At 40.6% G+C, this 16,959-nt stretch overlaps 1 protein-coding gene across 2 annotated transcripts in view; it reads right to left on the bottom strand.

Annotated features, from left to right (window-relative positions):
• The window catches only part of LOC143815529 (amine oxidase [flavin-containing] B-like), a 162,297-nt gene that overhangs the window by 104,714 nt on the left and 40,624 nt on the right, over positions 1-16,959 (bottom strand). The window contains exons 3-6 of one of the 2 annotated variants that reach the window (XM_077294817.1): positions 14,769-14,924; positions 11,556-11,660; positions 8,784-8,875; positions 6,080-6,221 (exon numbers count right to left, since the gene is read on the bottom strand). In XM_077294817.1, the coding sequence (XP_077150932.1) occupies positions 6,080-6,221; positions 8,784-8,875; positions 11,556-11,660; positions 14,769-14,924 (495 nt within the window). The remainder of the gene's footprint in view (positions 1-6,079; positions 6,222-8,783; positions 8,876-11,555; positions 11,661-14,768; positions 14,925-16,959) is intronic. The other variant, XM_077294818.1, reaches the window with a different exon arrangement.

Below are 16,959 nucleotides of genomic sequence, written 5' to 3'. Positions count from 1 at the left end.
AGCAAGCTGATCCACACTTGTAATCAAAGTCTGGACATTCATATCTGCAGCAAGCATAAGCCACTCAGAGGTAAAGGGGAGGAAGAAAGAGAGGAAAAAAAAAAAAAACTCAGAATTTCCTTTCTTATTATCCCACTTCTGCAATGCATTAAACATTCAATGTTGGCCTGGCATACTGTTATGACCCCAATGGCAGAGGGTCTCAGAAATAAATACCAAGTCTGCAAACACAAAAAACCAGCTCATAGGGCAGTGGTAACTGGGCTGACCGTATATCTAATCCTAGCACCACAAATAGCAGCAGCCGGGGAACGTGCCTACGTTGGTTCTAGACGTCTCGCGCCAGCCGGAGAACTAACTAACCCTAGAAGGGAAAAGATAGACCTTTCTTGCCTCCAGAGAAAAGACCCCAAAAGTTGGATACAAGCCCCCAACAAATAACAACGGTGAGGTAAGAAGAAAAGACAAACGTAAGAATGAACTAGGTATTTAGCAAAGAGAGGCCCACTGACTAATAGCAGAATATAGTAAGATGACTTATACGGTCAGCAAAAACCCTATCAAAATTTCCACGCTGGATATTCAAGAACCCCCGAACCGTCTAACGGCCCGGGGGGAGAATACCAGCCCCCTAGAGCTTCCAGCAAAATCAGGAATCACATTTAGTACAAGCTGGACAAAAAATAAGAGCAATGCAAATAACCAAAAGACAAGGAAGCAAGACTTAGCTTAATTTTGCAAGAACCCGGACCAGCAGACAGGAGCAAACAGAAAGGACTGATTACAACGATGCCAGGCACCAGACTGAGAATTCAGGAAGTTCATATAGCAACACCCCTGGACTAACGACCCAGGTGGGTGCCAAACTGAGGAAAGACAATCCCAGAGTCATATCACTAGTGACCACAAGAGGGAGCCAAAAAAGTCTAATTCACAACAGGTGTTCTAGTAGGGTGTCTTGCATTGAAATCTGCGGCAATGACCCGGGTACTGCGTTCACCAGACATCAAGACAATTTCTTTCTGCTCCTCACGTGTTAACTTCTGTCAATGTCAATGGCTGTATACAAAGAAAAACTTGTAAATAACTCATGAAAGAATAAAGTTACGTTAAAACCAATGACACCATTGTTTTTCTTGTGAAATTCTTAATAAGTTTGATTGTCACATGACCTTCTTCCCACTGAAAAAAATGAAGTTGGATCCAAAATGGCCAACTTTAAATTGGCCGCCATGGTCACCACCCATCTTGAAAAAATGTTCCCCTCCCATATACTAATGTGCCACAAACTGGAAGTTGATATCACCAACCTTTCCCATTTTATTTAGGCGTATCCATATAAATGACCCACCCTGTACTTTTGGAATTATAGTGTGGTATGGCATAGTGGATGGTAACTGAACCTCTCTAGTCTTCACTCCAGGAATACTAAAACTCAGCATTAAAGTGATTTGGTTATGCAACCAGTGATACGCCCATTTCTCTAAAGTGCACCAGGAGCAATAATAACAAGCCACACCTTCCTTTTGTTACAGTGACCAATCTAGGTGGCCTAGACATGCTACCATGATCTGCAACATCTCTGGACTTGTCTCTTCAAGCACATAAGGGACATCATTTGTTGGCATTTTGGCACACAAAAAAGATCTAATCAAAGGTCACATATTTTCTTCTTTTGTGATACGTATCAGAAGAGATATTTTATTTTCCACTTTTATGAGCATATAAAAACATTGATTTCAGCACAAAAGTGAACAACAAAATAGCTTTTAGATGTAATTTAAAGATACAGCCACATTTACACATAAAATTTGATTGCAGCTTTATTGCGCAGCAGGAAATCAATGCTAACACTATTACAAGTCATCATTATTGCCATGATCCAATGAGCATTAATAATTTGCTGGCAGACAGACAATGTGTGCGGGTACTTGAAAGAACACATCATTAGCATTTGCTGCCAACATCATTGATTCCAACTGTTGTCTGATTAAAAACAGTATATCTCAAGGGTTTTTCTTTAAAATATTAATCTCTAGTAAAGTTGATTCATTGCAATTAAGTGGCTGGTAGGTCTTTAAAATATTGAATTAAAATAATCTTTAGTGCATGATTTTTACTATGTGGGACTAAAATCTGTACAAAATAATTATTAAGGTGGCACTATATATCAGATATATGTCAGCTTGGGTTAGCCATCTATCTAATGGGTATGAAGTGAAGGATGATCGATGCTTGACTGACTCTATTCCTTCTTTATATTATAGACACATGAAGCTCGGTGGTGAGTCCAATATGCATTTTCAAGAATGTGGATAGCTGTCAGCCAAATGTGTCTTCTAAGGCCATCTTGAATTCTCAACAACCTTTTGTATCCGCCTGCCTTTGCATGAGTAGAAACGTTATATCATGTTGCCACAATGAGGCTTTTAAATTGTCTTTTCCATTAATCTTAAAGGATGTCTAATCAGAGAAAACTTGTGAATCTTTGGAAACTGGCTGTTGTGTGTTAGGATATTTTTTTCAATTGAGATATCCTACCCTATCTAAATACCCTTAAAGAGTGGTTTCTTGGCAACCACTTACCTCCGTGAGCACATATCTTACCCTATTTCCTCCGTTAACAATAAACCATCATGCTATTCATATAATCTCCCTGTATTTTTTATGATGGGACTATAACATATATAACATTTTATTGCACGCTTATGCACTCTTTTATTGATTTGATTTTTATCACTGTAGCTCCTGGCAAGAGCTTGGAAACTACAAAAATTACTTGGTTACATGCTCAGTACAAATTCAAAAACAAACACAAAAGACTTCTGTAACAGAAATAACTCAGGTTAAAGAGCATCTCCTGCTTTTTGTCCAAAGAGCAAATATTTACCATGCTCATAACTCTTCCTCTTCCTCCTGGGTGGTTTAGGCTGGATGAGAAAGGGGGCCAAGTCATTATTCTTTTATGTTTAAGGCCTTTACTAGTTAGCCAAGAAGTGGAATTCTTTGATGCATGGAATGGAACATTACACAGCATAAAAATCAAGATTTTCTTGAAATACGCAGACTTTTTCCTGCACCACTGTTTGAAGAAAGCGTCTTCTAAAAACTAGCAGTAGGTTTGGGAGTTGATTTTTAGTCTATCTTCAATGTGAAAAGGGCAAACTAGCTTATCTCTACCAGCCCACAGTAGTACCCCACCTCTATCCTCCTGGCTTCTAAAGGTACCTTCACACGAAACGACTTTGTAACGATATCACTAGCGATCCGTGACGTTGCAGCGTCCTCGCTAGCGATATCGTTTAGTTTGACACGCAGCAGCGATCAGGATCCTGCTGTGATATCGCTGGTCGCTGAATAAAGTCCAGAACTTTATTTGGTCGTCCGATCGCTGTGTATCGTTGTGTTTGAAAGCAAAAGCAACGATACCAGCGATGTTTTACACTGGTAACCAGGGTAAACATCGGGTTACCAAGCGCAGGGCCGCGCTTAGTAACCCGATGTTTACCCTGGTTACCAGCGTAAAAGTAAAAAAAACAAACAGTACATGCTCACCTGCGCGTCCCCCGGCGTCTGCTTCCTGACACTTACTGAGCGCCGGCCCTAAAGTGAAAGTGAAAGCACAGCGGTGACGTCACCGCTGTGCTGTTAGGGCCGGAGCTCAGTCAGTGTCAGGAAGCAGACGCTGGGGGACGCGCAGGTGAGTATGTACTGTTTGTTTTTTTTACTTTTACGCTGGTAACCAGGGTAAACATCGGGTTACTAAGCGCGGCCCAGCGCTTAGCAACCCGATGTTTACCCTGGTTACCCGGGGACCTCGGCATCGTTGGTCGCTGGAGAGCGGTCTGTGTGACAGCTCCCCAGCGATCAAACAGCGACGCTGCAGCGATCGGCATCATTGTCGCTATCGCTGCAGCGTCGCTTCGTGTGAAGGTACCTTGAGTCATGAACCTATCCATCTGATCTGTCAACTCATCAGTCCATTAGATCTTAGAAAAATCTGTCTTCAGATATTTCATGGCCAAATCTTGATGTTTCAACTTGTTCAGTGGTTGTCGTGTTTCAGCCTTCCGTATCTTGGCTATGACTCTGAGCACTGAACACCTTGCACTTCTGGAAACTCCAAGGAGGTTGCAGTTCTGGAATATGACAGTACTGAAGGATAATGGGTTCCAAGTTATGTCAGATTTGATTCTTCTCAAATCTTTGCCAGTTAATGTGTGTCTTTTTCTCATCATGTCTGCAACAAAACTTTTAATCATTTTGTGATCACGTTCCAATATCTTAGCAAATTGAAGAGTGCTGCATCCCTCTATAAGGCTACTTTCACACTAGCGTTGGGCTCGGCCCGTCACGGTGCGTCGGGCCGAGGTTCCCGACGCTAGCGTTGTCTCCGCCGCACAACTGGGGCAGCGGATGCATTTTTCCAGCGCATCCGCTGCCCTATTGTGAGGTTCGGGGAAGTGCGTGGAGGTGGGGGTGGAGTTCCGGCCGCGCATGCGCGGTCGGAAAAAGCGGACCGTCGGGAGCAAAAACGTTTTTTGCTCCCGACGGTCCGCCACAGCATGGCGCAACCGTCGCACGACGGTTGCGACGTGTGTCATTGCGTTGCAAATGCATCGCTATTGTTCGTCAATGCAGAAAAAACGCATCCTGCAAGCACTTTTGCAGGATGCGTTTTTTCGGCAAAACGACGCATTGCGACGTAATGCAGTTAACGCCAGTGTGAAAGTAGCCTAAGACTTTCACCAATTTTTGGCTTGTCAGAGTCAATTAAATCTCATTTTAGAAAACAAGCTGTCTAATAATTCTGCACTTCTTGATAATGGGTGTTGACATCCTTTGTTTACATCACCTGATCTGCTTCATCCAATAAGAATTCTAGTTTATATAGTTTGAAATTGGTGAATATTTGGTCAAATACTTATTTGCCTAATAAATGTGCACACATTATACTGTTGCTCTTATAGATTGTACATGCAAGCAGTGATGTAACGATTAGAGCTGAGCGAATATCCTGCGTGTTGGGCTCTCCATGCATGTGCTGTGACAGTGTCACAGCCGCCACACATGCAGCTGCAGCAGCGATCCGCTGTTCAGCCGGCACGATCCCCGAGTTCCTGCTGTAGCTTATTTGGCAAGCGCTATAGCTTGCCAAATAAGTGGGGAACCAAAATTATACGCTCAACTCTAGTAATGATCACAGTTACACATTCAGCTGAAATATATTGTGATGCAACACAACTGCTATACTGGTCGCCAGCGAATCATAGGGTGGAAGCCGACGTCATCTGGCACGTTGCGTACGGCGCACGACATCACTGCTATGCAACGCCCCAACTCCCTGCAATGGCTATGGAAGAGGAACGGAACACTGCTCGCCACCGATGGTAGACGTCTTTTCCTTTTTTTAATATGTATGTGAAGAAGCTAGAACAGGGTACATTATTACAGCATGGGGGAAGGGAGGAGAGATATCAGTACAGGAAGGGAGACATTATTACAGAAAACATTACATCATTACAGGATGGGGACAATAATACAGGGAAATTATGACATGAATTTGGATATTATTACAGCATAGTGGCCAAGATGGGGTATATTATTTCAGGGGGCCAGGATAGGGGACATTATTACAGGAAGGGGGAAACGATTACAGGATAGAGAACATTATTACAGGATGGGGCCAGGATGGAGGATATTATTACAGGAAGAGAGACAATATTCCAGACATGGGTCAGAATTGGGGACATTACTACAAGACAAGGGCCAGGATGGGGGACATTATTACAGGACGAGGACAGAATTGTGACATTATTACAGGATGGGAACATTATTGCAGTATAGGGGCCAAGTTGGGGATCATTATTACAGGATGGAAAACATTATTACAGGATCGGGACCAAGACTTAGATATTAATACAGGGGCCCTAACATCTGAACAACATTCTGGTGGGGGCTAAAGTCCAAATTTTTCTCTGGGGCCCATATGACTCTTGTCACGTCATTGCCTGCAAACATTCAATATTGCATCTTTTTAAAAGTAAGCTAAAAAGTAAATATACAATAAAAAATTTACCTGCCCACCATTGTCAGTTGAGAAAATTCTTGCAGTTCCACCACCGATCCTTACATACCAGAGGAACCACAGTGTAGAAACCTGTTGTGTTTCAGCAGTAACAACCAAGTTCACAAATAACTCTGCAAAACGCCTTCCTGCTCTGTGCAAACAAAATTTCAAATATATAGATAAATTTAACATAAATATAATAATAACACTTTTTGAGTATTTGTAATTATATTTAACGAATTTGCTATTGCACCTCCAAGACCTATGGAAAAGTCGTAAATGCTCCACTGTCATCCTATTCTTAACCTCATGCAACTATATTACTTTGACTTTTAAAAATGAATAAAGCAAATGAACCAGATTTAATGGGAACCTATCATTGGGATCAACTCATCTAAGCCATATGGGCATGTAGTTTATAAAAAGTTCAAAAAAATGATATCTTGATATCTGTGATCTATGACACAGACACAGATCTCCCCTAAAGGGGGAGCTACCAGTGAGAGACATATAGATCAGGAGAGAAGACTGTCAGCCATTACTGTTCCACTCTGGTAAAGCCATCTTTAATTTAATTTACAATAAGCTGTAGTGGAAAATTCTCAGGAAGATCTATGTCTGATCCATAGATCTTAAGAGCTCATTTATATATTAACAAAAATATGGATGACTCTGTAATAAAACATCAGATCATAGAAATCAATGTATCATTTTATTCAGCTTCCTATGACTTACATGCTTATAGAAATGGCTTAGGAGGGTTAATTCTACCGATAGATACTCTTTTACTCAAATATGATCATGTAATACAAAGGTATTTATTATGGAAGGAAGCAAATAAGCATTGATAGGCACAGTAATGTGTGACTGATACATGCTTTCATAGATTCATAGTTATTAAGGTTGAATATAGATTTAAGTTCATCAAGTTAAACCCATAGTCTAACATGTTGATCCAGAGGAAGACAAAAACCCAATGGGGCAGACACTAATATCCCCATATTATTGGAAAAATTCTTTCCCAAATCAATATATAGCAATCAGACTAGTTCCCAGGATCAACGTCCCATCACAGAATCTAACCGGTAGTTTTAAGGTTTTGAAGAAAGACATCTAGATGCTTCTTGAGTTTTTGTAGTGAATCAATCATTATAACATCATAGAACCGATGAAGAAAACATTTTTTTGGGAACTTCAATCCATAAATTAACCATTTTTTAGAAATTAATTTAAAAACAGCAGGATTCAATATCCATCCATACTCATTTATGGCATACACTATACCATTAGTTATAGTCATATGTAAGGTTTTATCCTCATCATGGATCCTCCTGATTTTAAATGAATTTCTAATAAAGGAACTAATTTTATGGATGGAAGTACCCGAAAATCCTTTTTCTTCGATGATTCTACAATATCTGAGCATCACCAGCAGGAATTTTCTCCCAATCATCAACTTTCCGATATATTCTGAATAATATTGGCGTGGTGAGCTTATTAATTTCTTTTTTCATTATAACATAATATGGCAGCGAGCTCCACAGTCTCACTGCTCTTACAGTAAAGAACCAGCGTTTGTGGTTATTACTGAACCTTCTTTCCACTAGATGTCACCTAGGTGTAAAATATCATTATATCATTAGAAAGATGTCTGTACTGTCCCCTCATATATTTGTACATTGTAATAAGATCGCCCCTAAGCCTTCATTTTTCCAAATGGATTAACCCCAAGCTTGATAACCTGTCTTAGTATTGCAATACATTCATTTCCTTGATAACCTTGGTCACTCTTCTCTGCACCCGCTCTGGTTCAGCCATGTACGTTTTATACACCGGAGACCACAGTACACAGTATTTTAAGTGTGGTCGCACTAGTGATCTGTATAGAGGCAAAACTGTGCTCTTGTCATGAGCATCTATGCCTCTATAAATACATCCCATTATATTATTTGCTTTGGCAGCAGCTGCCTGACACTGGTCACTAAACTTGAGGTTGATGTCCACCCATACAGCAAGTCTTTTTCAGTGACAGTTTTACCCAGTGTTTTTTAATTTACCACATAATTATGCATTTTATTTTCTCTGCCCAAGTGCATGACCTTACATTTATCTAAGGATACGTTCACATTAGCGTTGTGCGCCGCAGCGTCGGGCGCTGCAACGTCGCCGCATGCGTCATGCGCCCCTATATTTAACATGGGGATGCATGGACATGCGTTGTGCTGTGTTTTTTGACACATACGTCTTTTTGGGCGCACTCGTCAGGGAGCAGAGGACGCAGCAAGTTGCATTTTTTTTGCATCCAAAATCATGCAAAAAAAAGGACGCATGCGTCACAAAACAATGCGTTTTGCATGCGTTGTGCGTTGCGTCGCCGATGCGTCGCCGACGCAACACACAACAACGCAAATGTGAACGTAGCCTAAATTACACTTCAATTGCCGTTTTTCAGCATAAGCCTCCATATTTAAGGCCAATGTTTCAGTGTCTTCGAATAGAAGCTTTCATCAAAACAAAAAACATAATCCAATCTTTTCCCCCGAGATATATGTTGAGATATAGAAATGCAGGTCTAAGCATTTTTCTTCAAATACTCTGCCCTTTGTACTGATCTGTAAATGAAAATTCACTGTAGCTATGTTGTGCAAAGTTATAATTCCCTAGTCATCTAGTGTTATATGCACTGCAATAATTAGCCCTAAAGGAAGCTTACCTTGTCCAGCATACTTTGTCTATGAATGCTCTCATTGACATATTGTCCCAGTCTTTAGCATGAGGAGCTTTCCATGGTGCATCTGCAGGAATCTGACAGCAATATCAACATTAAAGAAGCACTCCCAAGAAAATGTGTATTCCCTAGACCTGTCTAAATATGAGTGTAGTATAATGTAAGTGCAATAAAATACTCACTGAACGTCGTCTTCCCCAGTCTCCAGCACGGCTCCGGTCCTCTCCTGACTCATGCGACTTCTATTACGACTTGTTGGATCACACTGGGATTTATGTGTAAACTGGAAGTTACTTTTACAATGTAAATCAATGAGTCTAAAAATGACGCTCCATAGACTTACATTATAAAAGTGACTTCCAGAGAACACAACCCCAGTGTGATAGTCGGAATTGAAGTCACGCAATTCAGATGAGGAATGGAGAGACACTGGAAGCTGGGGGAAATGACCATCAGTGAGTATTTTATTGCACTTACACTACACTACACACATACTTAGAAAGATTTTTGGAATATAAATTTTCTTGGGAGAGCTTCTTTAAATTTTACCAAGCAAAAGAAATCATAAGCGCAATACTAACAAACCACAGTGTGAAAAAGATACAACTGTAATAAATTCACAAATATTGTAGCTTACCCCAAGTGCAGGGCATTGCAGTAGCTTAGGTATCCATAGATACAGCCACTGATATAGTGACAGTTAGTTATTTAAGCTATTAGTGGTCGTAAGCATGGATAACTAAGCTACTGCAATGCCCTGCACATGGGGTAAGTGAAACAGCGAATAAGAGTAGTATATTATACTAAATCTCTAATTGGAGGTATTTGCTAATATTATTATTATTACACCTGCTACATACCGGGATAGGATCTTGGAGATGGGGATGCCCCTTTAACCCCCTAATGACTGCCGATATGCCTTTTAAGGGTAGCTATTCCTCAGTGATGCTTTTTAGGGTTGGGGTTAGGGTTGTGGCTAGGGTTAGGGTTGTGCTGGCGTTAGAGTTGTGGTTACGGTTAGGGTTAGGGTTAGGGATGTGTTGGGGTTAGGGTTGAGGTTATAATTGGGGGGTTGCCACTGTTTAGGCACATCAGGGGGTCTCTAAATGCGACATGGTGTCGATTCCAGAAAATGTTGCTTTCAAAAAGTCAAACGGTACTCCATCCCTTCTGAGCCCTGCCATGCGCCAAAACAGTGATTTTCTCCCACGTACAGGGTATCGGAGTACTCAGGAGAAATTGCCCAAGAAATTTTGTGTCCATTTTCTCCAGATACCCTAGCAAAATAAAAAAAGCTTGGGTCTAAAATAATTTTTTGTTGAAAAAGTTAAATGTAAATTTTTTCCTTCCACATTGCTTTAGTTCTCTTGAAGCTCCTGGAGAGTTAATAAACTTCTTGAATGTGGTTTTGCGCACCTTGATGGGTTCAGTTTTTAGAATGGCGTCACTTTTGGGTATTTTCTGTCATATTTACCCCCCAAATTCACTTCAAATGTGAGATGGTCACTATAAAAATGTTTTTGTAAATTTTGTTGGAAAAATGAGAAATCACTAGTCAAATTTTAACCCTTATAACGTCCTAACAAAAAAAATACATGTTTCCAAAATTGTGCTGATGTAAAGTTGAAATGTGGGAAATGTTATTTATTAACTACCGTACATTTTTTGTGTGGCACGACGCTCTGATTTAAGGGCACAAAAATTAAATTTGAAAATAGCAAAATTTTTTAAATTTTTGCCAAATTTCCTTTTTTTTTAAATAAATAAACGCAAGTCATATCGAATAAATTTTACCACTATAAATGGGAATCAGTATTTGCGCTACAGGTAACTTCCTTATAAGGTGGAGTAACCGGTGATTTAATAAATGAGATGGATTGGGATAATCAAACAAATGTATCTGAAGCAGTAGAGCAGTAGAAATGACATACTGTTACCCTGAAGGTCACTGAAACACATGTTCAATTTAAAACATATTATGAGTACAGTTCGAAATAGTCAGTGTTAGAGGTTGATAGTCAAATGCAGGCACATGGATAGCCTGATCATTTTCAGTAGCAGGAATTTAACTTTCTCCAATTGGCTGAGGCGCCTTTCCGTTTCTGATTACAGAAGATGTAGGGTCGTCGGTGGGTATACCTCACAAGATAGAGACTTGCAGCAGTTATATGATGATGAATCTTCCGGAGCGCTGTCCCGGCCGGTGACATACGCTCCTTCAGTCTTTTCTTCAGCGGTGTGCGGACGTGTGTAACTCACAATGATGTCCTGTGGCACCTCCGGAGCCAGCAGGACCTGTGTTATGTAGGTGGTCACGTGACTTTGTGGAGTAAAAGGGCGCGATAGGGACCAATTGCTTCTTATCACGCCTCTTACTCCAACATCTATTTAAGTGACCTTCAGTGTAACTGTATGTCATTTCTACTGCTCTACTGCTTGGAATACATTTGTTTGATTATCCCAATCTGTCTAATTTATTAAATCACCATACTGATTCCCATTTATAGTATTATACATTGTGACAGCTCTGTGGTGTTGTTCTATTTGCAGCTAATATCCTCCTTATCACACTAGCGCCGCCGAAAACTTATTGTAAATTTTCAAATCATAAAGTGACAGTGGTCAGAATTGTAAAATTTTGCCCGGTTATTAAGGTCAAAATTGGCTCGATCACTAAGGGGTTAAACCTTATACCTTCAATGTTTGTAAATACAGACAAACTTTTTACATACAGACCAAGAAATAACAGTATCATACCTCACTTCCCCAGTGATCCATAGTTCTCATGAAGTTGTTATAATCCAAGAAAACCAGAGGATTATAGGCTGGTGGAAAAGCTCCTTGAAATTTGTATGATTTACCCTGAAAATAAAGATGCAATAACATATTTTTTATCTTTATGAAAGGTAAGCAAAAATGTTCTATGGTTTGACCCACATACAATGTAGCCAAGCTATGACTAGGGACACACTGCGTTTTCAGCCACTGTTGGGCACATACACTCAAGAGCAGTGTCTCAACGCCTATAGCAGAAGGTCTCTTCCGAAACGCGCGTCGGGGTTTGACACCAAGGTCTCTACACATAGCAGCTACTTGGTATGTACTCGCACTTACATAGATGCCTTACTGTACACCCATGAGCATTCCATGACTTCCACCCCAGGCCACCTACTGATATGATGCCATCATGGCAAATTACCCTTCTAAGGACATTTTTCCTTACTAACATCTAGATGCATTTACAACTTTAATTTTGACCATATTATTTACTCCTTAAAACATCTTGGTTAGCTTTTACCTATATGTCTATACCATAGGTCCTGTGCGCCATATACTTCGTATATTAATTTAGGTTTCTCTGAATTTTTATTTTTTCAGCAGTGTCCACTTGTTTACCCCTGGTTATATGTATATTTCTTTATGCTGCTAGCACATTGCACTTATGCTCATGCTATAGGTCCTGTGGTGTATCAATCCTGACTTCTCTGAACTTTCATTTTCTGCAGCAGTGTTCTATTGTTTACCCCTGATTATATGTGTACTTCCTTATGCTGCTGGTACATTGCACTTTATTGATACGCTCAGGGGTACGATACTATTGTCTTTAATATCTGCTGCTTTGTTGTCCTACCTTCCTAAGTATTTTTATTTCTATTGTTTTTTTCTATTGTTTGCGTGCGCCTCCTGTGCCATCGCTCGACCATGCACTTGTTAATAAAGACATTTTATATATATTTTATCTATTGTCCTGTTATCTATCTATCCAACCGTACCTCGACTCTCTTCCCTCTTAGGTTTCTCCAGTTAATCCGAGTGGTTCTTCCATTCTTTGTCCATACCGACACCACTAAATATTTAAATTTTGATACATATAACTCATCTGTAGTGTTGAGCATTCCGATACTGCAAATATCGGGTATCAGCCGATATTCGCTGCATCGGAATTCCGATACCAAGTTCCGATATTTTTGTGATATCGGAAATCGGAATCGGAAGTTCCTATAAGTTCCCAGGCATGCGCGGTGCGTGTGGTTCCCAGGGTCTGGAGGAGAGGAGACTCTCCTTCAGGCCCTGGGATCCATATTCATGTAAAAAATAAAGAATAAAAATAAAAAATATGGATATACTCACCCCTCCGACGGACCCTGGACCTCAGCGGTGCAACCGGCAGCCTCCATTCCCAAGAATGCAGTGAGTGTAGGACCTGCGATGACGTCACGGTCTTGTGATTGGTCGCGAGACCGCTCATGTGACTGCGACGTCATCGAAGGTCCTTCACTCACTGCATTCTTAGGAACGGAGGCAGACGCTTGCACCGGTGAGAGCCAGGGTCCGTCGGAGGGGTGAGTATATCCATATTTTTTATTTTTATTCTTTATTTTTTACATGAATATGGATCCCAGGGCCTGAAGGAGAGTCTCCTCTCCTTCAGACCCTGGGAACCATCCAGGATAGCTACCGATATTTGTGTCCCATTGACTTGTATTGGTATCGGGTATCGGTATCGGCGATATCCGATATTTTTTGGATATCGGCCGATCCAATCCGATACTGATACTTTTGAATATCGGAAGGTATTGCTCAACACTACTCATCTGGTGTTTTGTTCTTTTGTACACTAATGTTCAATACTATGTATAGAGGAACTGTGGGGACCATCATAAGGGGGTTTTGGGGCCATCATATTCCATATAGGGAGCTGTAGGGACATGATATTATATATAAAGGGGCTGTGGGATCATCATACAATATATAGGGTTCTGTGGGGGACATAATATGTGTAATAATGAGTTGTGGAGACCATCATATTAAATATAGAGGGTTGTGGAGACATCATTCTATTTGTGGGGAGCTGTGGGCACCATCCTACTATACATAGGAAACTGTAGAGCTTCATACTATATATAGCGGGGCAGTTATGACATAATACTATATTTAGGGAGCTGTTGGGACATCATATTGTATATAAGAGGCTCTGTAACCAATTTTCTATCAATAGGGGACTCTGGGATCCTCAGTGGCGTTGGGGCGGCCGTTATATTGCTTATAGGAGGCAATAGGACCATCATACTGTATATACAAAGTTGTGTGGGCACTCAGAGGACATTATTTGATGTAAATGGGGCATTATTAGTTTGGATTGGGGCACTGAGGTTACATTATTCTTTTTGGGGGCATTGTTAACTTTAAATGGACACTCAAGGGTATTTGTTGCTGGAAGGGGCACTTGGGATATTAAATCCTTCAAAGGAGCATAAGGAGCCTTATAACTTTCTAGGTCGTACAGTAGGGGCATTAAAACTTTCTATAGAAGGTTTTAATTTTTGGGGGGACACAATTTTTTAAATATTGGGATAACTGTTCCATGCTGCAGGTACACACAGACTGGGGAGTTTTTGTAGGTTGGGACTAGATGAGACAGTGCTGGAAATGTGAAAAGTCAAATGTGTCTTTGTAGTAATCTCTGCAGATGAGTCGTGGCTGGAAGAAGAGATCTGAACCAGATAGAAAAGACTGGAAAAGAATGTGAGCTGTATTAGATTCACTGTGTAGTGGTAATGGTAGGGGACGTTGTGTAGCCATATTATTTTGGCCTTTTGTGTTAGTAATTTTGATCATATTGGTATTTGTATAGTGTATTTTTGGTTAGCAACAGTGGTGTACTGTACTTGTATATGTATCGATCCTCTTTTAAATGATGAGATGGTCATATGGGGAGACACGCATTTTAGGGCTTGGGCCTCTGATAATTTAGGACCTGAGCAATGTCTATGGAAAGCACTAAATATTAAATTGGATCTTATAATATGTTCATGCCTGCATAATATCATGCATGTATACAGACAGAAGTAACTGCCTTACTGCTTGCTCACCATTATAACCCATGAGTTGAATATGCTAAGATGCAAAGCACCTCTTTTCCAATGTCCGTTTGTTATGAATACGATAACATTATACAATGATACTTATTGCCATTGCTCGTCTTACTTTTGTATGCTGAAGGAGATGACCATTTAAATATACTTTATACGTCTCCACACCGAGTTCTTTTGCCATCCGTAATAAACGATTTTGTGTCGGTCCCACGTAAGCACCTCCAACGTCCACATATTGAACTTCCTTGTTCTTTTAAAAAAAGAGGATAAAAGAGTAAAGTTTACTTTAGTAAACGCATAATTTATCACACAAAGGTATGTCCATATATGGCATCGTTTAATCAAATTTTTCATCATGAAAAACATGTATGGGTGTATTCACATACAGCAAATTAGAGCAGAAATGTGAATCTGAAAATCCGTTCCATTCATCTGAATTTTGATTTTTGCAGATCCAATTCAGATGAACGAGTCAGTGAAAGATATTTATTCGACAAATGTGCAACATGTGAATTCACCCTTTATTTGTTTTTTTTCATACAATTATGGCATATTCACAATATATTCCATAAAAGTATGGTAACTGCAGCCACACCAATAGGATCATCTTGTATCTCAAGAACTGGGTCCTGTCAGGTGCTTCTGTCAGTAGAAATTATTAGGAATTCCTATACAAATGAATGGAGTTAGCCAGAAATTAAAAAGCCCACCACCTCTCAAGTGACCGTGGTGTGAGGTCAGTGCCCATTTCTTGAAATCAATGCAAGTCTCGTTGGCGACACCAACATCTGCTATTTATTTACGATTTATCCTGAGGATTTAAGGTAGAGATGGGAATACAAGGTGTTTTGTACATTACTGTAAATAAATATTATACTTGTGAAGGGGAGGGTTGATTGTCTAAAGCTCTTTGCTCTAAATTCTAAATACCTTTCTTTAAAGAAAAGTGTAGACCAAGAAAAAACCATCTAGACTAGATCACTTGAAAGTCTGTCGGCAATAAACGATGTGGACATGCAGACTTTTACTGGACAAACAACTTAGGCTAGGTCCATGCTACATATGTGGCAATTGTCAGGCACATGCAGACAGGACACTGTCACTGCACCCGGCACTGGCCACAATCAGGATGGATGTAAAGGTATTCATCCCACATAGGGACTAAGTAGAGAAATGTATAACATATCTTTGCAGTGGCTCCCTGTATAGGAAATCACATTCTTCTGCACTTTCTGCACAGTATGTATATGTATATATATATATATACAGTGTGTATATATATATATATATATATATATATATATATATATATATATATATATATATATATATATATATATATATATATATATATTGTAGTGCACTGGTAGCCAGTAACGTTGCAGTGACCCACAAAGTTCAAACCTAAAAGTCTTTTTAATGTGTTATCTTCACACAGGAAGGGTTCCAATCCACACAAATGCATATAACTTCAGTGCATACCAATGGACCAGAGTCACTTTACTCTCTGTGTCCAGGAGAGCCTCTGTTCAGCACCCGTTCACTAGTACATGGCGCAATCATGGTTTGTTGCCAACAGTGCCCGTAGTAATGGTACATACTGGCTAGGCACACATAGACTCATGGCGAGTGTTCCCGTAGACCATAGGCTCAGATGCCACCGAACATTTACTAGTCCCATGCCCGGGCTCTGGTGCAACATCCTGAGTGGGTTTATATCGCTCAATCAATTCTATCAGCAGTTCCAGGGTGCCTAGGTCCCTTTGCCTGACCCAATGCTGCATGGCGGCCGGCAGAGCCCTCACCATCCGGTCAGCCACAATTCTCACCATCATCTCGAATGGGGAAAAAAACTCAGGCTGGAGCCACTCCTCCACCAACTGCAATAAGTCATTTGCTTGAGACCTGCAGATAGAGACTCTACATAGGACCAGTGGTACACCCAATGATAGCCCCTTATTTTGGGGGTCTCTTTGTGACACTGCTGATTGCCCCTCACCTTAGAGGTCTCCTCTTTTCACAGCTAAAGCTCTGTTAGCTTCCACTGCAGCGCCTCTTGCTGCCGCTGCTGCTGCAACTGCATCTTCTGCTGCTGCAGAACCTCTTGCTGCGACTGCTGAAACTGCAGCGCCTCTTGCTGAAACCTTTGCACAACCTGCTCCAAAAGTTCCTTCTTTTCTCCAGCAGACTTGCACAACGATCTGCAGCACTCTCTAGTGTATGCTTTAATTCACCCGGCCCGCATTCTTTCCACCATATGTAGTGCACCGATAGCCAGTGATGAG

The sequence above is a fragment of the Ranitomeya variabilis genome, chromosome 3 (assembly GCF_051348905.1).
Source record: "Ranitomeya variabilis isolate aRanVar5 chromosome 3, aRanVar5.hap1, whole genome shotgun sequence".
NCBI lineage: Eukaryota > Metazoa > Chordata > Amphibia > Anura > Dendrobatidae > Ranitomeya > Ranitomeya variabilis.
Note: the sequence above shows the minus strand (reverse complement) of the source record. Positions and strands in the feature narration are given on the sequence as shown.